The 26825-nt window shown below is 36.2% G+C and overlaps 1 protein-coding gene across 6 annotated transcripts in view; it reads left to right on the top strand.

The window, feature by feature from the left end:
- Positions 1-26825, top strand: part of rtkna (rhotekin a) — a 277698-nt gene that overhangs the window by 228447 nt on the left and 22426 nt on the right. For all 6 annotated transcript variants that reach the window (XM_028804655.2, XM_028804654.2, XM_028804656.2 and 3 more), the window contains exons 7-10: positions 349-443; positions 1128-1234; positions 1356-1487; positions 11743-11896. In XM_028804655.2, coding sequence (XP_028660488.1) covers positions 349-443; positions 1128-1234; positions 1356-1487; positions 11743-11896 — 488 coding nt within the window. The remainder of the gene's footprint in view (positions 1-348; positions 444-1127; positions 1235-1355; positions 1488-11742; positions 11897-26825) is intronic.

Raw genomic sequence — 26825 nt, 5'->3', positions numbered from 1 at the left:
TAGATTGTGTCTGATAAATAGAAAAGACTAAAGTGTTCAGTGGATATTGTCATGCTGCGCCGCTGAGGATCCTAGACATTTCTGAAGTTAGTCTTCATTTGACTTTATACCATTTGTGCTGAAAATAACCTCATAAAAATAAAATTATTAAGTTTGGAATGAATCCAGGATAATTGTTTGTTTTGATACAGAAGTGGTCTGTGTATCGGGACGGCTTGCCAGCTGGCACTAAATGATAGGGTATGAGGCAGAATAATAGTTTAGCTTTCAAAATCTTCAAATTGACTCATTAAGTATGGTTAATCTAGTAATGTTATTATGTATCTCTTTATTATTTGTAATCTACAGTGGGCCAAAGTACCATCTTCTTGCCCAAACCACACTGACTCTTGCCAATGTACAAGACAGCTTCCGGACACATGACCTCATGATCTCAGGAAATGGTAAGTTCTACTACAAAGACAAACATAAACAGTCAAAGATACGAGCATACATTCAAAAATGGGCATCAATATACACTTATTGCTTCTATGAAAGCACTCAGTAATTAAGGGGTCATTCAACTCCTATCAGTCAAAGAGATACTGTATTTATGATGATTACTGTTGTCCTTATGTTTGTATTGATATTGTATTTCTTTGCACTTCACTGAGTAAGGGTTAATAAAATTAAGTCTGCAATGAGAAACAGCAAAACACTGTTCAATGCCGTGCATGAGTTTAACTCAGTAGTGGATAAGTTAACATCAGAAGTCATATAATTACATTGATGGACTACTGATATTTCCATTCATTCATCCTTTTCCCACACTGTATTCTTCAGCTTAATGATCACAGGGTGGCAAAGCACTGGTAAACAGTGAACACAGTTGTTCTTAGTTGGTGACTATTACATGTTTTCAGAGTTTCATAGTATTGAGGAAAGAAGTTTAATCAAGCCTGTCAATGGCTAATGAGGTCATTGTGGTTGATTTCTGTTCTTTGTTGTGTTTATCCTAATGCCTTTATTATCTGTTGTTTATATAAAGTAATAAACCTTCATTTAAAGTTTTCAGTAGCAAGTAGCCAAAAGTACTATCTTACTTTGCCACCCAATGCCTCCTTTCACTGCTGTTCTGTCTCTTCTAGAGGAAAGCTCCTTCTGGCTGCCTCTCTATGGCAGCATGTGTTGTCGACTTGCAGCACAACCCCTCTGTATGACACAACAGATGGTAGCAGGGTATCTCAGGTTCAAGGTGAGTCTTTGGCAAGCAGGACATGATCAAAGATTGGTATATGGTTTATAAAATGAGCTCTCATTCTTCTGTTCTACCCATTGTCTTTACTGTCAATCTGAACTGTGTGTCTCTATTGCAGCAAATCACTGGGGAGCAACAAAACTGGATGAAAATCTATGCAGTCCTCAGAGGGACAAATCTTTTCTGTTACCATAAGAAGGAGGATGTGGAGGCCAAAGTGGAACCTGCTTTCACAATAGCCATCAACAAGGTGAGAAATTTTGTAAACACCCACAGCACAGAGAAGGGCTTGAAGGACAAAGAGTGGAATTTTATCAGAATTTAGCTATTATTTTCCCATTGGGATTAATAAAGTATCTATCTATCTATCTATCTATCTATCTATCTATCTATCTATCTATCTATCTATCTATCTATCTATCTATCTATCTATTCATTTTGTTATTCTATTCATTCATTTACGTACTTTCTGTGCCCACATTTAACTGTATAGTGTAACAAAGAGCAGGATTCTAATGTTGTGGCAACAAATGCAATTCACAAAGCAAGACTTAATGTACACCATTCCAACACAAGCTGCAGATACTTGCATGCATCCATACCCACAAACACTCACACCAGGTGAACTCGGAGCCTCCTGTTCAACTAAACATATATTTGGAATATGAAAGAAACTGTAATGATAAATGTACAATGCAACGCATTTGTGAAAAAACACAAATGTGGAGAGAACTTGACATAGAAGGTACACCCAAAGGAATCATACCTGGCATGAAAAGAAAATAATTAAAACAAAAGAAGAACGAAATCCTGAAAGGTGATTCTAGTTAGACATCCAGTTATAGAAGCTAAAGAAAAACTTTGAACACTAAATCCTTAAGGACTATGAATCCAAATAAATGAATATTTACTGCAATTGGTTGAGCTCAGATATCAGGTCAAGTCATTTCTGCTCAATTCAGGACACTTATTTATTTTCATTTTGTTATAAACCTTTTAAACATCTAAACCACCACTTACCATGAAAACATTCTGTGATAATTATGGAACCAATATGTTGTTTTTTTTCTCTGAAAAGGTGATTATGTACCATTGACTTACTTTGATAATAAACTGGTTAATATTTCTGGATTCACTTTTGTTGATATATTAGTTTTCACGTTTTATTTTATTTTTTTTTAGTTTAATTTAGTTTCCTTCACCTGAATCATTTTGTGGGATATGCTATCATTCTCCAACGTACACACAATTTTGAAGCATTCTTTCTTAAACAATCCATGTACAGGACCACTGTACAGTAGCACTTTGGTTTTATTTCCAAATTTTGATTTTTTTTTTTTAATTTTCTAGAACACCCTGATCAAAAATCTTATTTAAAAGGTATGAAAGTTACCCAATAGGCACCAGTACTAGCGCTTTGAGTACTGAGAAAAGCGCTATATAAATGTAATGAATTTAGAGTGTTGTACTGTGTTAGCCATTATGAATGTAGTGAGAAGTCAAGCAAAATGACACCTTTTATTGGCTAACTAAAAATATTACAATATGCAACCTTTCGAAGCAACTCAGGAACCTTCTTCAGGCAAGAAGTAACACAGAAACTAGAGTTTCCTGTGTTTATATAGACACCAGGACAGATACAACATTGGAAAACCTTCAAGTGAGACATCTTAAATGTAAAAAAATTAATAGACCTCTTCAGGCTAAGATTCATTAAGCAAGAGAGGATAACAATGTATAGGCAAGATCTTTGGATAAGATAACTGTCCAACAAAGTCTTTTGAAGTGTCTGATGAGTTTTTCAATACAATGTGGGTCTGTAGACAGGTTGTCAATGTCAGTCCAGAGATGCAAACAATCCTCATATCTGGCCATAAAACTCTTGTCTCTATTTAAACCATGTTGTAATGTGTTCAATTTTAGCATGAGTTTAACTTCCTATTCTTTCCTCTCTTGCTGTGTTCTGAAGTTGCCCATAAGCACTGTGAATTTAAAGTTCCCCTAACAGTGTCCATTGCTGTTGAAGTGGGCTGCTACAGGAACATGTGGTGCCATGCTTGATGTGGAACCTGTGTAAATTCATCCTCTGGCGGAGTGTTTGTCCAGTTTCTCTCACATAGAGTGCAGTGTCTGTCGGGACATTTCATGCAGAGAATTAGGTAGACCAAATTAGATGATCTGCAGGAAAATTATCCCTTTATGTGATGTGACAATAGGCACCATTAAAAAATGTAAACTCTGGCATTGTATAGCTGTTTTTTAACTTGCTTGCTCACAGCAGACCGATTCAGAGCTGATGGCCATCCTAACCATTTAACTGTCTAGAAAAATAGATATACACCCTGAAACTTACACACAGACATTAAGTAGTTGTATTTGTTTTTCAAACACATCAAAAATCATTAGTTATAAAATTGGGAGTTTTCCTTGATATTTCAAACCAAGATCTGTTAATTCCGCCAAAATCATTAAGACCATTGAACTATCATTAACTGGCTTTACCGAAGTTGCTCATTTGCCTCCAAACTTTCCTTCCTTCAGTTTCTTTCATCTTCGGATCCATAGAGACAAGATATATTTTTGTCATGCCCCCATAACATTGTGCCAAAGGATGATCATGTCATCTTTTATAATACGTTAATTTATGTTTAATTATATCCCTACCTTGCAACCAACACTTCCTGGTATAGGCATTGCCTCCCTGCAAGCCTGAGCTTGACAAGTGCATTCAGAAATTGAGTGGAAGAATTATTATATAGCATTAAAATGATTATCAAAGTTTACTCTAAGAAGTAAAGAAAAACATAATAGTTCAAAAAGCAGGAACAACTTTGGAAAATAAAAATAAATAACTTGTTTAACTGGACAGTTATTGAGTAATGGTACGACTACTCACTACTTTCAATACTTATTTGTTAAAAGGTTAATATAAATGACTGCAAGTTCGACACAGAGAAAATAGTTGAGGCTTTAAATTGTTTGTGCACCCACTTCTGACAATAAAGTAATTTATTTGTAATACCTCACAGATATGCATAAGGCTAGCCCTATTCTTCAGGGACCTCTAAGCAGGGTAATAATGGTGTAAACCTCCAACAGTGTATTTATTGGAGTAATGCCATTTAAAAATCAACTTTGTATAATTCAAACACTTAATGTATATACTTACCTAAACTCCATTTGTTTGATTGGTTAATTTTATCAGATGCAGTAATGTCACAGTTGTTTAAATATATGTACATTCATTTAATGAGAATTTTGATATCAGACTGAAGAATGGATATGCTACCGCAACACAAAAATAATAGAGCACAGGATACATTTTGCAGTTAAACAACATTTATAACAGAGTAAAAATACTAAATAACAAAGAGTGTTAAAAGGTGTAACTTAACAGATGAATTACAAGAACTGTACATAAACACATAAATAACAATTGTTTAAAAAAATTACAATCACTTCAATTCTTACAAAAGGGAAAGTAATAGCAATAATTTTATAAAAAGCAAGGGTTGAGGTGGTGACGGAACATAGACTATTATTAATGATATCTGCACAGGAGAATCTTGAAGAAAATTCTTACCATTTTCAATGTACATTACTTTTTAACTTATTTGTTAAATAGAATATACTCTCATTTTAACAGGTACTGTATATGAATCCCTTCTGCGTATCATATGATATACCCGTTAAGTAAGATGACCACATTTTTATTGAGTGCAGATCATACTGTATGTGGTTAGCTTTTTCAAAGTAATCTATAAAGTATTAAAAATGTAGAAAGATTGTAAAAGAAATACATAATTTGACCCAAATGCATTCATGTAATATATGAAGCAAGACATGATCCTGTCAATGTAACTCACCAGCAGCTTCATCACTTGCCTGTATATTTGACCCAAAGTATTTTAGAAATATCACTGGAAAAAAAAATAATGAAACCAGTTATAAATTCAGCACAATTAAGACATTATAAGAAATGCATTGTTTTTGAATTGCATTGTAAGTAGTAATAGTAATGTCATCACTTTTTGCCTGTTTTCATATAGCTCATTGTCCCTCAGGCTAAGCTTGCTTAATGAAACCATTATGACACTATCACTGATGTACAACACCATTAAGTCTGTACTACTCTAAGCTAGCTTCAAGTACACAAGTGCCGTTTGAGTACAATTATAAATATCATAACTATAAATATCATAACCATGACTAGCTGACTAATCTGATTTGTAATTTGACATGTATTATTAATAACTCAATGCTGTTAGAACTTTTAGAGAATTAGATTATAATTCTATAGACAAATATTTGAGCAAACAAGCCATTGTGAATTTTTATTTTGATTCCCTAAATAAGTGCCTTATATTGTTTTGTATTAATATCTTTGTTTTACTAGATAGAATTATTTTTGCTATTGTTTCGGAGATGTCATTTTGCTAACATTTTTTACTGTTTGCATCACCATTGCACAGTATTTTCTTATGCGCATGGCCATATTGTTGACTGATGGCCAGGGTTGTTACTATCACGTGACCAAAGTCATTTAAACATTAAGGAGTGTATTTGTCACTGTTTGCATATTTCCTGGTTATACTTGTGACACTGTGCTGTTTTTGAAATTTTCAATGTGCTCACATCCGCACATAACTTCACTGACAGTCACAGCCATTAAAACCTGTACATCTCTGGGTATCATGGAGGGATAAACCACTTAGACATGGGGAGAATATGCAATTATCACAAAACAACTGAGCATGGATTCTGACTGAGGAAAGGCACTATGATGCCAGTATGATTAAAAAATTACTGAAAAAATAAAAGCAAATGTCCCTAAAGGATGTTAATAACTAGTATCAAAAAAGAGCACAGCAAATCATATATAGTTTAATAAGTGACTACAAAGAAGGATGGAAATCAGAAGTATAAAGCAAAGTCATACTACAAGACTACAGTGAATAAAGAAAAATAGCCAGGGTAAGTGAAAGATTGTCAGAAAATATACTTTTTGCTGTTTTAAATATCTTTTCCATATTTTTTCCCTGGAAATTAATTTTATTTATTGCCTTAATTCTTTTTACTCATTTTTGCTCTCAGAGACATTTTCCAATTATAGCATTGTTACCATATGTGCATCAATTGATGGCATTTCAGGCAGTATGTTATTTACTGTAAGTAGGAAGGGTTAAAGGAACTACGTGCCTTAAGGTAATAAATAAAAAACAGACTTTACTTGTGGTATTAACACTTTGATTACTTGATTACGATTTCTGGAGTGCACAACATAAGAATGAGTTCACCTAATCAATCAGCTGTTGCCTATGTTATGCTTTCCCATGCAATGTGTTTTTATACAGTATATGCCATTAATAAAGTAAAATAAATTAAACCACCTGTGATATGCTCTTTCTTCATTGAAATGCATTCTCCTTGGCCACAAAAATGCAGTTTTAAAACCCGATCAAAACCTTTAGAAGTAGAGGTCAGCAGTAGCAAGTCTCTGTACTTTGAAAGTAGAGAAAAGCCAAGCAAAATGACACCTTTTATTGGCTAACTAAAAAGATTACAATATGCAAGTTTTCGAGGCAACTCAGGCCCCTTCTTCAGGCAAGATGTCAATGTACTTTGAAAGACAAGGACCAGCTGTTATCAGTGTTATAAGTGCAAGTTTCTGTCATTCAGGTCATGCCATCTTAACTGCTGGAAACATTTTTCCATTGATGGTAGAAATTAAACATTACCTAACTTGCTCACTTTCACCATGAAATGCCTACTGACAGATCTGCAGAAGTACTAATAAAGAACTGGGTATATATATATATATAAATATATATATATATATATATGGTTTTTAAGAAGTAATAGTTTTTTGTCTTTCAAACCTGGAGATGTAGGATCATGACACATCGCATGACAAAGGTATAGGGATGATAGAACGAAATGATTGACATTGTCAGGAAAATTTTTTCTTCATGTTAGGCAATATATGTCATTATTTCTTTATGCTTTGGCTGCATGATGAATTTTCAGGCTAATATAAAAGAATTTGGCACTTAGTGTTCAATACGTTCTTACATCATGCAGAGAGCACAGCTTGGTACAAACTCTTCTTTCATATTGGTTTCAGTAGTGTTTACATGCAAAAAAAACCCGTATTTATGTATCTTTTTATATCTGATGTACAGGTGTTTGTTTCTGCTGTAAAATGTTTCTTTGTATCATCTACACTGTGGACATTTGTGCATGAAACGGAAATTGAAGTTAATTCTTTTCTTGTAAAGATTTTCACATCCTGCAGTACAGTATATGGCACTGAAGTCGGATCGCGTGTCTGCTTTTCCAAAAAAAAAAAAAAAGGTGTTATGCTGCCATCTAAATGCATGTAAAGGTACTACAAGCAACCGCATTTGTGCACAAAGTCTTTTAATTTTTTTCCTTACATTTCTGGTGGTTCAGAAAAGCAATGCAGCAAACATAAACACATAGAGAAGAGATAGAGAATGTGTCAGAGTATAAATCAGGAATGTCATGTTTATTTATCCTTCATCGTCTTGGGGAGTGAACACATTTCTTTGCATTGTCACAGATACAACCTGGGAAATTCCGGAATTTGCATGTAATAGGCATTTGGCATGACTTTCTCATTTACTATGTCAGAATGACTAATAAGATTTGTGTTCACACATTACAGTCCCAACTAAGGTGGGGCAGATCCTGAAAGGTACACCAGATGTCAATTAGTTCTACCTTCAAAGGTGGTTTTGTTTTTTCCTGAAACAAAAATGTGGTGAGCCACAATGTTTCAGTACATTGTTTGTAATGCTAGTATTTTCCAGGCACCCATTTTGTGTACAGTGAATTAATATCACAAAGGAGCATTCAAGACATAAACAGTTGCATAGATAAAAAATATACAAACATCAGAGCAAAATATAAAGTAGAAGACATATGGTTCTATATTTGTACCATTACTAAAAGTAGCTAAAAGCTCATTTTTCAATAGCCAGGTACCAAATGACAATTTTAACACTACTTTACTGCTATCAGAGTGTTCTGCCCTCTCCACTTCTAGTCTAGCACACTTATTGCAGAGATCATTTCCACACTTTTTTTTATACAAAACAAAGCAGATGGTGGCAAAATTGGATGCCATCATGAAAAATCTCTTCCATCTCCTACAGGAGATACAGTCTTGGAGCACTTTTAGAGACAGGCTCATTCTACTAGGGTGTGCTAAGAAGCACCTCTGGGGGTCTTTTCTGTCCTCTGTTATCAAAGAATTTAATGCTTCCTCCCAGGGTACTCATTATGTTTATTTTGAAATATGTGCACAATATACATACATTTATTTATTCATGTATGTAATGTATGTGTGTATTTATTTATTTATCTATCAATTGATTGACTGCATTATTTGTTCTGTGAATATGTATCCTATGATTCTGCAGCTGTATGCATCTGAATTTCTTCTTGGGATTAATAAAATTTTATCTAATTTAATCTAATCTAAAGCAGCAGACTTGTCCGCTGAGGGCATTCTGGACTTTAATGGTCTTTTGGTCTAGTCTGTTGTGATTTGCTTATATACATCAATATCAATGTGTCTTATATGCGGCTGCCGTTACACCGTTAAAAAGTGTTTGGTTAAATACACATTTGTGTTTTTTTTTTTTTCAAATAGAGGCAGACCCAGTTACTTACTGAACTTACAAACTTACTGAATCATTGACCTGAGAAATTACTAAACTGAGCATCTGAGGCTGCTTAATTCCATTTTTATTCACCTTTCCTTTTTGAACCAGCAATTTGCTGGAGTTTCTGAGGCTAACACTGACCCCTAAAGTGGTTCATTGTTTACTCCTCGAAGAAATTTCTGGCCTAGGCTTCAAAACCCCTACTGGTTATAAATGAATGGGCTTTGAATCAGGATGACTGGTACTGGTAAAGGCTCAACTAGAAGGAGAAAGAGAGGTCAGAGGTGATAGAAAGATAGATAAGGATCATGAGGAACATGGTTATTATCGTAAATGAAAGCTATTAATAAAAAAAACAACTGGAAAGACACACTGAAATAAAATAGTAAATTACAAACAATATTTTGAGTTTTTGCCTCAATCAGACTCATGCATGAATTGACTTGGTCTGCTGTGCCCCCGAAAGAAATCTAAATATATGAATAAACATTTCAGCTGATAGATTTGCTGATTGAGTTCTCCTTAACTTCTTTATCATTACCCCTGTGATAGCACATTCACCTCTAGCCACATGGCCACCATCAGCAGTGAACAGCAGTTGGTGATGAAAGGGTGGGTGATGAGACAACATTTTTTGTGAAGGAGCAAGCTGGCTTTATTTGTAATTTTTGTACTGTGTGTCAAGGCATAATTCAGAAGTCTGGAGTTGTAAATATGTTGGTCCTTTTTTGGAATTATAAAAGAATATCACCAATGAAAGATAGTTTATTTGCTAGATGTCTGCAATTTTTATATTGCACCGGAGAAGTCCTTTTTGAGAGTAACACTGGTTATAAATGTACTGGTTGAGAGATTTACTAGGTCCACATACCTGAGCAGAATGTTATTGGTGACTAATCACTTGTGCATTGAAAAGGTTGTTTGGAAATGAAGCAACACATAACTTGTACAATTACTAAAATGACAGGGTCTTTACTATAGGTGACATTTATTGGTAGCTTGACAAAAATGCCTGGAGTTTGCATACTGGTGAAAAACTAAACTGGACAATGTTTTTTTTTCCTATTTGTACAGTCACAGCTTAAACTACAGAATATTGTAAAAAATAATTTGGTGGTTTTAAAACATTATTCTTCCTCCATTCATTCCTTTTTTCTATCTCCCTCTCTGTATGAATGTCTTGGCAAGCCCACCATGTATATATATTGCTCATAATCTCGCTCTCTGCTCGTGGACTGTGTGCTGTTCTTGTGCAGTGGCTATTTAAGTCTCAACTATGCCTAATCCTTCACCTTATACAGTACATTAGTTTTTTTTGTTACTCCTTCAGTACAGCTAAGTGGACCCCAAACAATGATTCAAGAGATTAATATGGGTAGTTGGAAATGACATAGCTCAGTATGACAGTGTTTTTTTTTTTATTTTTATATACATCATTGAAAACAGTAACTGTAAACACATTATGCTGTAGCAGGGATATGTGGTGTGCTGTACCAATTAAGGGTAAACACCCCACAATCCCTAAAATGTTCACCTATGGAGTCATCACAAATTGGCCTATGACCTGTTTCAGAGCAAAGGAAAAAAAGGTTGAAAAACGCTAAAAATCAGGACACATACAGGTATATAAGTCCAAGTTCAAATAATGCAACACTTTAACCATTAACACCAGGTTTAAAAAGTGCAGCAGCTTGGGAAAAAAACTCTGCTAAACACAAAAAAAGGGAAGAAGCCCATGTTGCTTTTTTCATTGAAACTGACATGTCTACAAGACTATGTTACATGCTATGGTTCATAAAGTTTGCTACTTCTATCAACCTCAAGTTTGACATGCCATGTGCTGCACAAGTAAATGTTACGGTGGGACTGTAGAAAACTGAATTGTGCAATGGAAAAAGAAGCTCTCCTTTTCTCTCATTTTTGCCGTATTAGGCTAATTCAGCCATTTGTTGTTTGCTTTATTCCAGGCAAATTTGAATTGAGAATTTACGCACAAATGTGCAGTTTCTTTGGCACAGATAATCAAAAAATATAAGCATCTTATAAAATTGTTCACATTCAATATCTGGTTTAATTTTTGCTTGCATTGAATGGGACTTATCTGTAGAGTTTTTCTAACATTAAACTAATAAGTTCAAACCTATCAAGTCTACAGATCTATCTACCAGTACTAAACTCCATAACATCTCTTTAACCATACTATAATTACTGAAGCTGAAATGGAATGCCAATACTGTATGTACATAAATAAAATTTAAATGTTTTTGTGAAATAAAAATTCAGCTAAATCTAAAAGTACAGCATGAAGGCTAGCTAAAATTAAACTGAATTTTCAAGTAAGATAAGAAATAATACAGAAATAAAAATTAATATTAAAGACAAAACTATTATAACCTTGAGGAGGTAGAGCAGTGATAATAGTACATACAGTATGTTAAATGGGTGAGTGCATAAGAAATTACCACCAGACAGAAGAGGTCCAAATCTTGTAAAATTAGACCTAGGCAGACCTATCTGTGTTCATTATTTTTATTAATACAGCAAACATTTTTATGCTTTTTGCTTCCTGTTCATATAGTATATTTCACTGATGGATGGGTCAAAAGTTCTTTCTGTTTTTTACATTTTTTTTTCTGATTTTCTTTACAAAGCATTGCCCTTGAATCTCTTTTTATATTAACTAGTTAAAAGTGTAATTATTTCTTTTGTATTATGTTATCTGTGCTTTAAGATTTCCATAATGTTCTTGATATTCTACGGTAGTACTTCATATAGTTGATATAAGTAAACCCCTGTTATTCCCTTATATTGTAGGACACAAGGATTCGAGCAACTGAAAAAGGTCCTCAAAGCATTTCCATTAGCAACCAGTATGGTGGAGAGGAGGTAACTCACACCCTAATGGCTGAGAGCCGTGACGATACCCATCGCTGGATGGAAGCCTTTTGGCAGCAGTTCTATGACATGAGTGAGTCATTATCATTTGGTGTTTATTTAGCTCTAAGGTTGAAATGTGAGATTCAAAACTGTAACTGAAAGCAATATATGTGTAGGACAAAATGGGCACAAGTACCAATTGACTTCATTTATTGTACAAAGCAAATAGGACATTCAGTCTTTCAGCTATAACTATTTGCACCCTGTTCCCATGGAAATTTTCCTGATATTCAGGTTAATTAAATTGTTCTAGTATAAGTGAGTATGGATTTGTACATGAGTAAATACAGTGACTGGCTGTGTTAGTTCTTACTGTGTGTGTCTCCATGTGTTGAGATAGGCTTCGGCTACCCACACCCCTGTAATAGAAAAACTAGCAGCTGAAATTGTACAGATAGATGGCATGTTGGAGACTACCAAGATTAATTAACAATAGGTGATCATTGAATGACAGGTGTCTGTCTTGTAACAGAAATCAATTTTTCTCACTAAAATAGTGGCACTGGGCTCCTCTCAAACACTTTGCAGCACAACTACCAAGACATTCAATGGATCTTTTTTATTGAAATCAATTGGATTCAAGCCAGTCCAGTTTAGTTTGCTAAATATTTGTGAATAAGGCTTTGAGATGAAAATGGAGCTGTTTAGTTGTACATATATATGGGAGTTGTGCACTGAATGAATAATCTTTAGATGTATTAGAGACATAATTGAAGATTTTGCACTTCCCACAAAGCATTAAGCAACTCAAGCCAAGGGCAATAACAGGTGAGCTAACAGCTGTTCATAAGGTGTTTTTTCTAACGATTGCCAACTTACACATCCAACACAAATTATTTATTGAAATACCGTCATTCCCCACTTTGTCATGCAAATAAAACAATAAAAAACTGAGGTTTGGTTTGTAGAAATATTCCTTAACCAGAATCTGACATTCATTTTACAAGCTGCCAGTTATTCTGTATTCTGTCAGTCTGTTTTAGGTTTGTGGGAGATATGGGAACATGTCAATAAACCTAGGCAATTTTTATTCCTCATTCTTTTTTATTTACTTTTTTACTGTTTTCTTGTAAAGATGAGAACTCTAATTCGGTGGTATTGGGGTTATCCGTTAAATTGGGATAAATAACAGTGGATTAGTAGATTATAAATAGCAAAACATTTGCCTCAGGCAAACATGTAAACATATAGTAGGTAGCCTTGTTTTTTAAATGGGGTGAGAAAAGGTAGTTACAGAGTGAGATCAGGGTAGATAGACAAGTACAGTTTGCATATTGGATGAGAGTTACTAGTGTGGATTAGAGGAGCAAAAGTGTATTTATTATGATACAAACTGTGGGAGAAGCATAAGGTAGGTTTGATACATGTGTTGGTTAAAGAAGAGAAAATTAGTATGGTTCTAACAACCAGGCATCAAAATAAGGGAAGACATAGTTAGGGTTTTAGAAAACCTGCTGCAGAAAAACAGTCATAGTGCAAGCTGAGTGTTTAAGGATAGGACATACTGTCATGGGATGAATTACTAGAAGGAAGCTGTCACAGGGCAGGGCTGTCATATATAATCATATTTAAGAAACAATATTACAGGTACAGTACTTCAAACTGACTTTCAGGAAATTAACATTAGAAAGTTAGATCTGTATGACAGAAGATCTGTTATCCAATAGAAATTAATTCAATAGATGCTCAGTTCAGTAGTGGCAGTATGTTCAGAAGAAAAGTAATGAAAACTTACTACTTCTGTCACTACTGCTCATAACAAAATGATCATTTATATAGCACAGTTCATGCATAAAAGTATGGCTAAAAGAGCCCTTAACAGATTGTGAAAAAGAATAAATATAGTAGTAAAAATACAAACCATTATTAAAAATAAGAATAATAAAATGTACTATCGTTTAAAATGACATACAGACATATAATAAATTAAACAGGCGTTTTCTTTGCAGAGTGTCTTCTTAATTTGCACCCAATAGTCATATGGACCTTAGGGGCCAGTGGTGGGGGCCTTCTATCATAACCAGGGTCCTTTACAATCCTTTGTAGAATGTACAGAATCTATATGTCCACTTTATTCATGTATATTGGACATTTGTCTTTTAAGAACAATCCTCTGAATTTTTACTACTTGTGTTAAGTTTTTTTTGCTGTTCCTAATTGAATTCTGTTTCACTCTATTATTCTTTGAGTCTGTCTTCTGTAAAAAAAAAATTGGACTATTTTATCATGTTTTTAATTTAGTTTGCTTCATTATTTTTTTCAACTCTTCTCTTTACTCCTTCCTCAACCTGATTTACTGTTGTACAGGTTCAGCTCATCATCCTTCCGATAGTTTAAGCTAATGAATACCAAAGACATTAAATCAATTGTTTTCTGATATTGTTTTGCCAATCATTTTGGAATGGATTCCTCACTTGTCCAATGTCAATAAACACACTGCCTCAAGAATCACACTAGTCCCCTGAGTACCTCTAAAATGTTTCTTGCTTTCTACACTCAAGCCACATAAGGTGCAAAAATTGTACAATATATGTTTGAAATAATACACCATGATTATTAAAAAACAGGACAGAGACACCATGACGAGATACTGTATATAGGCTCCTACAGTCTGAGTAAATTAAACATACTATACAGTACATAAATCTTAAATCAACCTCACAAATTTGAATCTTATAATATGCATAAATTATATAAAATGAAATGCTATGTCTGTAGAATCAGCACCATGTTTATATTTTAAAAACATAAGGGAAAACTTTATACTTGTGTGTTTGATGCATTTATAGTCATGATATTGTTGAATTATTTTCTCACAGTTTCTTTTGCCTCACCCCAAATCTCATACATAGTTCACTACACTACACAGAGCTTTGGTGCGCACTCATTGTTCGGCTAGAAATCTGGCATGTAGAGGCCTACTGTATATAAGGTGTCACTGGTTTAACGAAACAGAGCCGCGGTCCAATGTTGTGTGTGTATGTGTGTATGAGTATGTATAATATTTGTATAAAAGAAAAAACACTGATACACAAAAAGATTTGTATAAACACCAGTGCAAGTTGTAAGACAGTCTTCCAGAGTGGTGATGTCACTAAGGACAGATCAGACATGGCATTATCATCTTCTTTAGTTTATATATTCAGTATCTACTGTGTACGTGTGTGTGTGATTGTGTTTATTAATTTCAATTAAAAAGTAAAATTAAACATGCACATTGTCTTGTCAAATATATACAGGTGCATCTCAATAAATTAGAATATCGTCAAAAAGTTAATTTATTTCAGTAATTCAATTCAAAAAGTGACACTCATATATTATATACCTTATATATTCACTTATAAGTCTGGTCTTGAAACCCGAAAAATCAATCATTAAAGCAGACCCTGACTTATCTGCGGGAGAATGAAAACGCAAGTATATATGGTAGATTCATTACACACAGAGTGATATATTTCAAGTGTTTCTTTTCATTTTGCTGATTATGGCTTATAGCTAATGAAAACCCAAAATTCAGTTGAGAAAAAGTTCAATATTTGTAGACCTGTGGTGTCATACTCCACTCAGCTAATTAACCCAAAACACCTGCAAAGGTGTCCTGAGCCTTTAAATGGTCTCTCAGTCTGGTTCAGTAGGCCACACAATCATGGGAAAGACTGCTGACTCATTGATAAAGAAGCTGGCTCTTCACTGAATGCTGTATCCAAGCATATTAATGGAAAGTCAAGTGGAAGGAAAAAATGTGTCAGAAAAAGGAGCACAAGCAACAGGGATAACCGCCGCCTTGAGAGGATTGTGAAGCACAACCCATTCAAGAATTTGGGGGAGATTCACAAAGAGTGGACTGCGGATGGAGTCAGTGCTTCAAGAGCCGCCACACACAGACGTATCCGGCTCATAGGCTACAACTGTCACATTCCTTGTGTCAAGCCACTCCTGAACCAGAGACAACGTCAGAAGCGTCTTACCTGGGATAAGGAGAAAACAGACTGGAATGTTGCTCAGTGGTCCAAAGTCCTTTTTTCAACTGAAAGTAAATTTTGCATTTCATTTGGAAATCAAGATCCCAGAGTCTGGAGGAAGAGTGGAGAGGCACAGAATCCAAGTTGCTTGAGGTCCACGGTGAAGTTTCCACAGTCAGTGATGATTTGGGGAGCCATGTCATCTGTTGGTGTTGGTCCGCTGTGTTTTATCAAGTCCAAAGTCAGCCATCTACCAAGAAATTTTAGAGCACTTCATGCTTCCCTCTGCTGACAAGCTTTATGTAGATGCTAATTTCATTTTCCAGCAGGACTTGGTACCTTCCCACACTTCCAAAAGTACCAATACCTGGTTTAATGACCATGGTATCACTCTGCTTGATTAGCCAGCAAACTCGCCTGACCTAAACCCCATAGATAATGGGGTATTATTAATGACATGAGAGACACCAGACCCAACAATGTGGATGAGCTGAAGGCCGCTATCAAAGCATCCTGGCCTTACATAACACCTCGGCAGTGCCACAGGCTGATCGCCTCCATGTCACACTGCATTGATGCAGTAATTCATGCAAAAGGAGCCCCAACCAAGTATTGAATATGTACATGGACATACTTTTCAGTAGGCCAACATTTCTGTATTAAAAATCTTTTTTTTTTTTTTTTTTTTTTTTAATTGGTGTTATGTAATATTCTGATTTTCTGAGGTACTGAATTTTGAATTTTCATTGCCTGTAGGCCATAATCAGCAAAATGAAAAGAAATAAACACTTGAAATATATAACTCTGTGTGTAATGAATCTATATAATATGAGTTTCACTTTTTGAATTGAACTACTGAAATAAATTAACTTTTCAATGATATTCTAATTTATTGAGATGCACCTGTATACTGTATTGTGTTTACACACAGTATAGTAGAACATTCATTTTTTAGGGAACCACTTAAAAATTTTTCATATGAAATTGTTAAATGCTTGATTAGTTTAAAAAAATTTAAAAAATGTTTCTTTATTTTCTACAATAAAGATGCATCCCTTTTATAACATTTGTGTAATTCTTTTTTAATACAGTAAATTACAGTTATATTTATAAAATAAAATTTTAGCATAACACAAACTGTTTTTCAAAATGAATGTTACTTCTGAAAACTGGCCATCATCACCACTCACTATTCAAAAATGTAACATGTTGGAAAATGTTATACATGGAAATGTTAAAATGGGGTTCAGCTGTATTAAAAAAAAAAAAAACGTTGCATGTGTTTGCACAATCAAAGTAGTTTAACAAATTTAGTGTAACAACGTGAAAGCATAGCATTGAATGCATAGCAAGCTCACGGAGTATTTACATAGTAACACATTATTACATGCTGCTACCTTATTCAGTCCTTGAGCAGTTGTGTCCCTAGTTTTGAGGAAAGTATTATAATGAAAGACAAAATCGTGTAAAGAAAGCAGCACTGCAAGCATCAGCTTTTCAGCATAAAGTCCTCATAAATATAATGAGTCATTATGTTCAGGCATGCTTCCATAATTTGATTCAACTACAAATCGGTTGTGGATGCATAAAGTGCTACTTATTTCAGATCCATTTTTATTTTTGGACAGCATCTGGAATAAAGTAAAGGCAGTAATTCAGAAAAATAATTGCATGTGTGCTTGGTATGTGGGTGTGTTTGTGTGTGTCCTGCGGTGGGTTGGCACCCTGCCCTGGATTGTTTCCTGCCTTGTGCCCTGTGTTGGCTGGGATTGGCTCCAGCAGACCCCCGTGACCCTGTGTTCGGATTCAGCGGGTTAGGAAATGGATGGATGGTTTTTTTTATTTTGAAAAATTAAACACAATGACTACTGTTATCTGATTTTGGTTTCAAAAGCCTGCTGTATACATACATGTGTTAGTGTTAACTGGTAATTAATGGTTATTTTTTTTACATACCTAACATTATTGTAACTTGGTGCTGCTTTCTTAGATTTTATGCAGTCTTCATACTGAAGTATGTGATTGAGTTTAAATGGCTGCATAAATGTTTGCATGCAGTGACAGTTTACATATTACACTTTTGAAAACAAAACCTATCCAAATTACAAATGATTATCTTCATTTTGGCATAAGTGTCTATAAAGTATTGTGTGGCCTTCAGGTTCAACATTAATTATACTTTTAAATTTTTCTGGAAGCTGCTGCAAACAGACAAGAAATGTATTCACACTTTTTAAAAGATTTTTTTAGGATCAGACTCCTAAAACGAATTTAGCATTTAGTATGTAGTTAGTCACATAGTGTGATGCCTCTGGTTTGCCATTGTATTCACACTTAGTGATTGTGTCTGATTTTGATTACAACACTCATTTGCTGTCTATAAATCTGCAACTTGAAAAGCACAATGTCCAAGAGAATAGGAGTACCAAATTGAATACGCTAATCATCACTTTTTACAATTTATATACAGTATGATTAAAATATGAATAATTGAGAAGTCCTAATCTATATATACAATTCACTAAGCCAGAAGACAAGTAGCCGACCATGGAAAGCACGCCGGAAGGGGCGTGGATTTACTAAACCGCTGACAAGTAAGACGCCAATGGCGCACGCAGGAAGGAGCCACGCCCACCAACTCTTAGACCATTGGATACGACAAAAGAATCACAGAGCCATGCCCACCAACTCGGACGCGAAGCCACGGGAAACATGCCGTCATTTCAGTTTGTCTGTGCCACAGTACACTTGCAGCTCTGAGCCACGTTGACTTTTCATTAGTCAACCTCAGTGGAACCTTGGTTCACACAGAGGCAGTGCCAGAGAGAGACAGAGGCACACACAGGCAGCGCAATAGAGAGAGCCGCGCACACACAGTCAGCGCCAGAGAGACAGAGGGGCGCTCACACACACACAGAGAGGCAACGCCAGAGAGAGACAGAGGCACACACAGGTAGCGCAAGAGAGAGCCGCGCAATCCTTTAAAACTGAAGTTAAAACACAATGAAGGAAGCAGTCTTTAAAAACCAATAAGCCCGTGCCTCTTTTTCATTAGCGTCTCACCTGCTTCAGGCCCTGCAACAGTCGAGACGCTCTCTCTGCAGCTGACCTTCTCTGTGCCTGACTCCACTACTGTCAGTCACCAGATTAAAAATGGCCTTTTGAAGGGGAGCTATGGACCCGCTATACCACAGGAACACATTGCCTTCGAGCCTGCTCTCGCTCACTGTAACGTACCGGCTTTCTCTCTCTCTCCTCACTTGCTCACACACTACACAGGGGAGAAATGCCCGAAGCAGAGAGACAGAGGGGGTGGGGGCTCGTGTGCTGCTGAGAGTGAGAAAGAGGGCTCACGTGCTTCTGAGAGACAGGGGGAGGGGGCTCGCGTGCTGCTGAGAGAGAGGGGGGGGGGGCTGGGGAGGATTGCGTGCTGCTGAGAGAGGGGGGGGAGGCTCCCGTGCTGCTGAGAGGGAGAGGCTGGGGAGGCTCGCGTGCTGCTGAGAGAGAGGGGGGGCATTGGAGGCTGCGTGCTGCTGAGAGAGAGGGGGGGCTGGGGAGGCTTGCGTGCTGCTGAGAGAGAGGGGGGGCTGGGGAGGCTCGCGTGCTGCTGAGAGAGGGGGATGGGGCTTGCGTGCTGCTGAGAGAGAGAGAGAGGGGGGGGCTGGGGAGGCTGCGTGCTGCTGAGAGAGAGAGAGAGGGGGGGCTGGGGAGGCTCGTGTGCTGCTGAGAGGGGGGGGGCTGGGGAGGCTCGTGTGCTGCTGAGAGAGGGGGGGCTGGGGAGGCTCACGTGCTGCTGAGAGAGGGGGGGGCTGGGGAGGCTCGCGTGCTGCTGAGAGAGGGGGAGGGGGCTCGCGTGCTGCTGAGAGAGAGAGCCTGTGCATGCACTGCACATGCCATGCAGCTGAGCACGGATCCTGGGTGTTTATGTCAGTGTTATTCAATGTTTTTACTATTACACTGTGCATTCTATGGTGTAATAATTAACTATATTTGTGCTTAAAAATCTTTAAAAAAATATATTTACATACAGTTCGTATGGTCTGGAATGGATTAATTGTATTTACATGCAATCCTATGGGGGAAATTGCTTCGGTTCACGACCAAATCGGTTTACAACCAGAGGTTTGGAACGAATTATGGTCGTGAACCGAGGTTCCACTGTATATTGAGTCTAGAAAACATGATCAGCAAGTCTTTGATAGGCTGCAACAAAATGATGAAAGAACGGGCACATTTTTTTCTCACAAGCTGGGTGGGTGTTAGTTAGTTAATTAGTTACTCGAAGGATTTCAAGATTTAATATGCACAAGCGGTAACACTGCAAAAGCAGCCCAAACCAGAAAAGACTGCTGGCAAAAAGTGGCTGACAAATTAAACACGTGTGCATTGTACTTACTGAAAGCGGCTTTACGGATTTTGCAAATGTTCATTTTTTCCCTCTGCTTAAAAAACATTTAAAAAGCGGCGTGATTATGCGGCGTATACTACGCCGCGGGTTGGTATGCAGCGTGTAAAACAGTTTGTCGCGGATAATTTGCCTTTTACTTTAACACGAAGACAATTTCCTGTTAGATTTGCCTTTGCGATGACAATTGATAAGGCACAGGGCCAAACTTTCAAAAAGATGTGCATGTATCTGCCAAAACCAGTTTTCAGTCACGGACAGTTGTATGTTGCTCTCTCCAGAGTTCCATCTTTTCATTCACTTACTGGTATGCCTGCAGGAACACGTGCAGCGAGCGAGAGAGAGCGAGCGACACACACACGCATACAGGCGCGCGAGAGAGAGAGCGCTGGACGCATAAGAATAATAATACTTCATTACATTGATATACCGGTGTTTTCAGTATTCAAAGCGCTATCCACACAGGGAGAAACCGGGAAGCGAACCCAAAATCTTCCACAGTCTCCTTACTGCAAAACAGCAGCACTACCATTGCGCTACAAGGCAGTTAAAGAATGCACCGGTCTCGATTTTGTTTTCACTTCTGTTTACAGCGATCGGATGGTAGCGTGCATTGTTGCAATGTTACTTTTCTTGGTGGCTTATTACATTACGGATGTTTCACATGTTAATTTTTTTCCCTGTGCTTAAAAGACATTAAAAAAGTGTTTCTCAACTGTGACTCTGGAACAACTCAGTACGCAAGCTATATTACGCGTCAACAACGAAGACTCGCTACACCTTAATGAACAAGTGCTGAAACTTATCCCTACCGACGAAGTAACTTTCACCAGCGTGGCCTCCATCGTCACAGACGATCCCGCTTTCAGTCACGGACAATTGTATGTTGCCCTCTCCAGAGGTCCATCTTTTCATTCACTCACAGTGGTATCCACAAACCCACCCCATTTGGACAACTGTGTCATTCAGCAAGTGTTCACCCATCAATACATAATTATGCGGTGTATGTTACGCCGCGGGTTGGCTAGTATCTATATATAATGTCAATATATCCATGGCTTAAAGTGATCTGAAGTACTGGCACTTCTCAATTTTTAGCTGTTGCCTATCGGATTACCCAAACTTGCAGAGGAAACTCAAAAAACATGATTTTCTAAAATGAGGCAAAGTTATATAAAATTTCCAATGGTTTCCAAGAACATTTAAAGTTTTGCCTGAAAGTAGAGAAATTATGTTTTAACCATGGGTTAAACACGACATTGACATTGACCTAGTACAAATTTGAATTACAATAATAACCAAGTTGGCTAAAGCTGTTTTACAGTTTTACAGCCTTTAGGTAAACTTTCTGTAAAATAAGATAAATTGCAGTTGAAGAAAATATGTTTATGTATATTAACCGATCTACCTGCCAAATACCCTGTAGCTTTGGGTGTTCCACCAAGATCTGGCATGCAGTTGACATTTTCATGTGACGTGTTTGAAAACAAATGTTTCAGCACTGAAGGTTAAGTATAATGACACTATACAATGAAAATTATCCTTAGCACAGAAATGATGCAACCTTCTGTATTTTCAAGTGTTATGTTTGCACATTTGAAACATTGACATTGTATCATGTGACACTGAGCATTTGAGGATTACTTTAATTTGTTACAAAAATGTGTCCACTCTACTACACAACTATTGATGAATTTCAGAAAGCCCCAACAATTAGGCAAAAAGTAATACTGCAATGTACTGTAGATTCAGTAGCCAGGATTTTCAAATTAAGTAGGGACAGAACCCTTAGTGTATTATTACAAACATTTTCCCTACCAAAACACAGAGCAATTAAGGTTGTCCTCTTTTCCTAACAATTAAATGGCTTACTGTGATGCATGTAACTTAAGTAATGTGATGTGAAATACTTCACTGGCTGTACCACACTTTTATAATATAACCTCAAATTTATATACCCTCAATGGTGGCAAATAATCAAGATTTTGTACATAAAAGCAGATCCAAAGCCATGGCACTAGTATCATCATGTTTGTTTTGGTGATAAGTACTATTTGGTTTTCACAGTTATGGCATTTTGTGTGTGTGTGTGCACGCACATGTTTGGCTACAAATAATAGTACTTGATTTACCCATCCACTGAACATTCTACCAAAAATGGATAGGATCATCCATATTTACTTTTGTATATAAAATGCAATTGGTAACATTATTGTTTGAGGTGGGATTGTCAAAAGTATTGAAATATTGACAAGTATTGATTTTAACATTTTTAAATTATTTTAATGCTCATTTTTCATGGTTTTGATTCCACGGCCTATAGTTCAAATGCACTTTGATTTACTTTGGCTTTTGACAATTGAGCCTATCAGTTGACATGGCTGGAGTTGCAGCCACATTTCCATGCACTAAAAGGTATTAATAATAGGGCAAGTTTGGTGCTGTCTGAACCTACACCAGCACACTGAATTGACAAAGAGGGCAGCCGGAGTGGCATCTGGAGAAACCTTGGCTTTGCAGCAAATGGAGACAGAAAACCACAAGATACATTCAAGCCTGGTTGCAAGATTTTTTTTTTTCACAAAATCAAGTAAAGGGGTTAACACAGCTATTTAGTCACACACTAGAAGGACTGATGTATGACACAATACAAACAATTTCGAGGAGTATAATATTTATAAATTTTAAACATTAATAAGTATAAACCTGTAAGCTGTTGCACCTAAAGTAAGGATGTGATATTTATTGAGTTTTTATAGGCTAAAACTTTTTTTGTAGCTAGTGTTCAATGCATCAAGACAAGGATCTTCAATTATGTGACATGTCATAATTGCTGCTGCATTAGGGTTTTTAACAGCAGGCTTCTCAAGCATTGACTGTGGGTCAGGTTCATTGCTATATTGTGTAAAACACAGTTGGCTAATTTTATTTTGCACACCTTTTCAGGTGAATTTAAAAGAATGCTACTCTTTGTATACAAGAATAGCCATCGTGCCTTTGAAACTCCATTTGTACGCTCGATAACAGCACACGCCACTGCATGTGCATTATTATAAGCCCATTCCTGTGACATCTGTGGTTTGTTTAGAGATGTCATAAGCCATGTTTTTAATGGGTTAACCCTAACCCCTATGGATATAAACAGTGAGCCTATTTATTTCTCAAATAAATACAATTTAATCTATAGGAGAAACTTTACTCTTACCAAGAAGCCAGCCATCTTGCACAGTACCTTGTTTCAGACACATACCCACGGAACTATTCTGCAGAATGAATCTGTTGTGCATACTGCAGGGCCATTGGGCAACAACGTTGAGCAGTACATACTTATGCTGCACGTTGATAGAATAGAATTGTTTTCTACTCATATGTGCAAACGCATCGTGGGATGGAGCTTTGATGCATACATGTGTTCAGTCTGTTGCACCAATGACCCTGGGTAGGTTAGCCAGCTCGTAAAACCCTCAGGTAACTTCCACTTGCCTTTCCCCACCATATGAGAGCTGCGATGTAATCCCGCAGTAGTGTTAATATGCCATTAAGTACTCCAGGTAGTATGCAGATCATAGATGGCCAAGGAATCCCAGACCTGTCTGCAATCTCCTGCTGAAATGACCCTGTAGCCAGAAAACCAAGTGTCAACAGGATTTGCAGATACACAGATATAGCACAGCTTCTTCTTGTTACTCTTTTCAGAATATGATACATAATAGTGCATAAATATACCGGAATGGGTCTGGGTAGTCTAAAACGACTAATCAACCATTCATTAATCTCTGCCAACACATCAGCACAATCCCGGAATCTACACTGTCTCCTCTGTGTACAATGGGCCAAATCATGCAGTAGTGCGAGATCAACCATTATTATATTCAGTCAAATCAGGTTCAAACTGATGCCCTTTTATAGGAAAATACACTCAATTAGGTACAGATCTATGTGATGTGTTTACTGAGAAACAAAGCAAGACACCTGTGTTGTTGAATAATCAAACTAGTAACAAATTTGACTAAGATTTTGTTGTGATATTTTGTATTTTATAAATCACATATTTATGCAGTATTATTTTATTTCATTCATTTAAAATGTGTTTTGTGCAAATGACATTCATATATCATGTTTTTTATTATTTACACTCGCACTACACTTGGTCCTGAGCATGTGTAAGATCAGTTTGGTTTTTACAAACAGACAGTCCTTACTAAAACATTGATAAATACTGGATGTTCCCTCTATGAACAGTTTACAAACATATTCGTTCTGTTCACGTTTCAGGAATGAGACCCACTGGAAGTTACAAAGACATTGTAGTTTACTTATTCAAAAAATGCAATATGCATTCTGTTTTCTTTTATGCAATGCCTTTAGGTTTGTTAGTGCTCTGTTTGTGTGTTGCTTTTCTGAACAATTGTTTACAAAACAGCAAATTTTTTTTTAGCTTAAATTCTTATAAAATTTTTGTTTAATATGTTTTTGTATACTCTTTGCAAAATACTGCAATACTTTTTCAATTAACATATAATGACATACTTAAAATTTCATTATACTACCTTAGTAGCAGTATTTATTTTCATTAACGTAAAAAAAACTGTTGACAGGATTTAAGCTTCTTTATTTTTTTTTGTTTACAGTACTTTACTCTTATCTTTTACAAAATATTGCATTACTTCAAGTATTTGCATTAAATGACTAAAATTTCTATTATTTGTTTTCATAAATGTAAAGATTTTAATATATACAGAATTGAAATTAATTTAAATTCTTTTTTTGTTTAGTTACATTATATACTGCACTGGGATACAACATTTCTTAGTATTGTATCAAGATATGAAGCTCTGGTATCTTGATAACCCTTGTTTGAGGGCAATGGTTTCCTCTTGACTATCCTGCTATGTATGACTGTGCTCTTCAATGTGTATCTTAGTTGAGGACTGACATGGACATTAGCCACTCCAAGAGACATCTGGAGAGTGCCTTAACAGGGGACTGGTGAATACTTTTATTACTTTATACCCAGGCTAAAGAACACTTCTAATACTCTTCATGAGGTTATCTGTGATTTCCTTAACTCATGGCATTAAACTAACTTAAATGGATAAGACAATCTTACTAGAGGTCTTTTACCATTAGTCCCAATAATGGGCTTTTTACTCCTTGCTAGCCAATTATTTATACATCATACTTAGGTTACAGCTCTCTATGAAACTTACAGTGCATCCGAAAAGTATTCAAGTAAAGTATTACATTTGCAAAAATCTCAAGTAAACTTTTTTCATGTTGTCATTATGGGGTGTTGTGTGTGAGAATTCTAAGGAAAAAAATGAATTTAATCCATTTTGGAATAAGGCTATAACATAACAAAATGTGGAAAAAGTGATGCGCTGTGAATAATTTCTGGATGCACTGTATGTAACTGTAGAGGGTGACAACATGTTTTATGTTGATTGTGCATACAATTTACAATTTTCCTCTACTGTACACATGACAGTATTACTGCCACTACTAGTACGTCAGCAATTAAGCATGGAATTATCATTATGTACATCAAGACAGCATACAGAAGTTGTCAAGCAAGATAATAGGGTATCAGGTTATATATCACAAGGTGTGGGGTATAAGTCAACTGAGGTTATGGCTAATATAGGTAACACACTGGTGAGGCTTCACCTAGAGTACTATGTACAGTTTAAAGACACAGCAGCACTAGAGCATTCAGAGAAGATTGACAGAGCTGATTTCAGGACTAAGAGGTACGATTAACAAGGGACAAAAAAAAATTATAATTGGAACTAGCTGAAATACCCGGCGTTGCCCAGGAGGAAAATAAAGTTGGTTTTCTTTAATTGTTTGAGAAAAATATAATGTAAAAAAACACAACTTTAAAAATAAAAATAAATTAACAAACAATGAAGACTCACTAGTGTGTTTGTCTTACGGTCCTATATGTATGTTATTATCTAGTTTGACCCTCAGAACCAGCCAACTCCATTTAATTTCAAAAGCAACAGGGGCGCGGTGGTGCTCAAACATAAAGAATGCTGGACGTCACCTCCAGTTCACCCTCTGGTGGTCATTCTCTATAAGTATTACTGAGTTGTAAATTAATTGTGTTAACCTAGCAAATAGACAAGTACCAGTTCACATTTTGACAAGGTAATTACTATATTAAGGTAAGAAACATATTTAATTTGGCCTTGCATGTAAATGTAAGTGTAAGCTTCAGACAGCCTCATGAAGAGTGTGGTAAATGTTCATCAGTCCAGAGAGTAGTGTAAAGCCATAACAATACCACTTGTAATGCATCAGTCTACAGTAAGACACATCATAGGAAAATGCTGGAATATAGGAAATATTTTTAATACTTTTGTACCAGTTATTTTCTTTGAGTACAGTGTGGAATGAATATCAAAGTGTCTGCTTTAAAAATTATTTGCCAAGAATGAAAGTTTTAACAAATATGTTGAAGAAAAAATAGGTTGGGGGCATGCTTTGATAGCAGACACTTGATAAATACAGCCATTGATCTCACAGTTGCTTCTATGAGTTATACACAAATTCCAATTAATATGACTAGGAAAAGAATTTGTCCTACT

The sequence above is a fragment of the Erpetoichthys calabaricus genome, chromosome 7 (assembly GCF_900747795.2).
Source record: "Erpetoichthys calabaricus chromosome 7, fErpCal1.3, whole genome shotgun sequence".
Classification (NCBI taxonomy): domain Eukaryota; kingdom Metazoa; phylum Chordata; class Cladistia; order Polypteriformes; family Polypteridae; genus Erpetoichthys; species Erpetoichthys calabaricus.
This window is presented reverse-complemented; position numbering and strand designations above follow the sequence as displayed.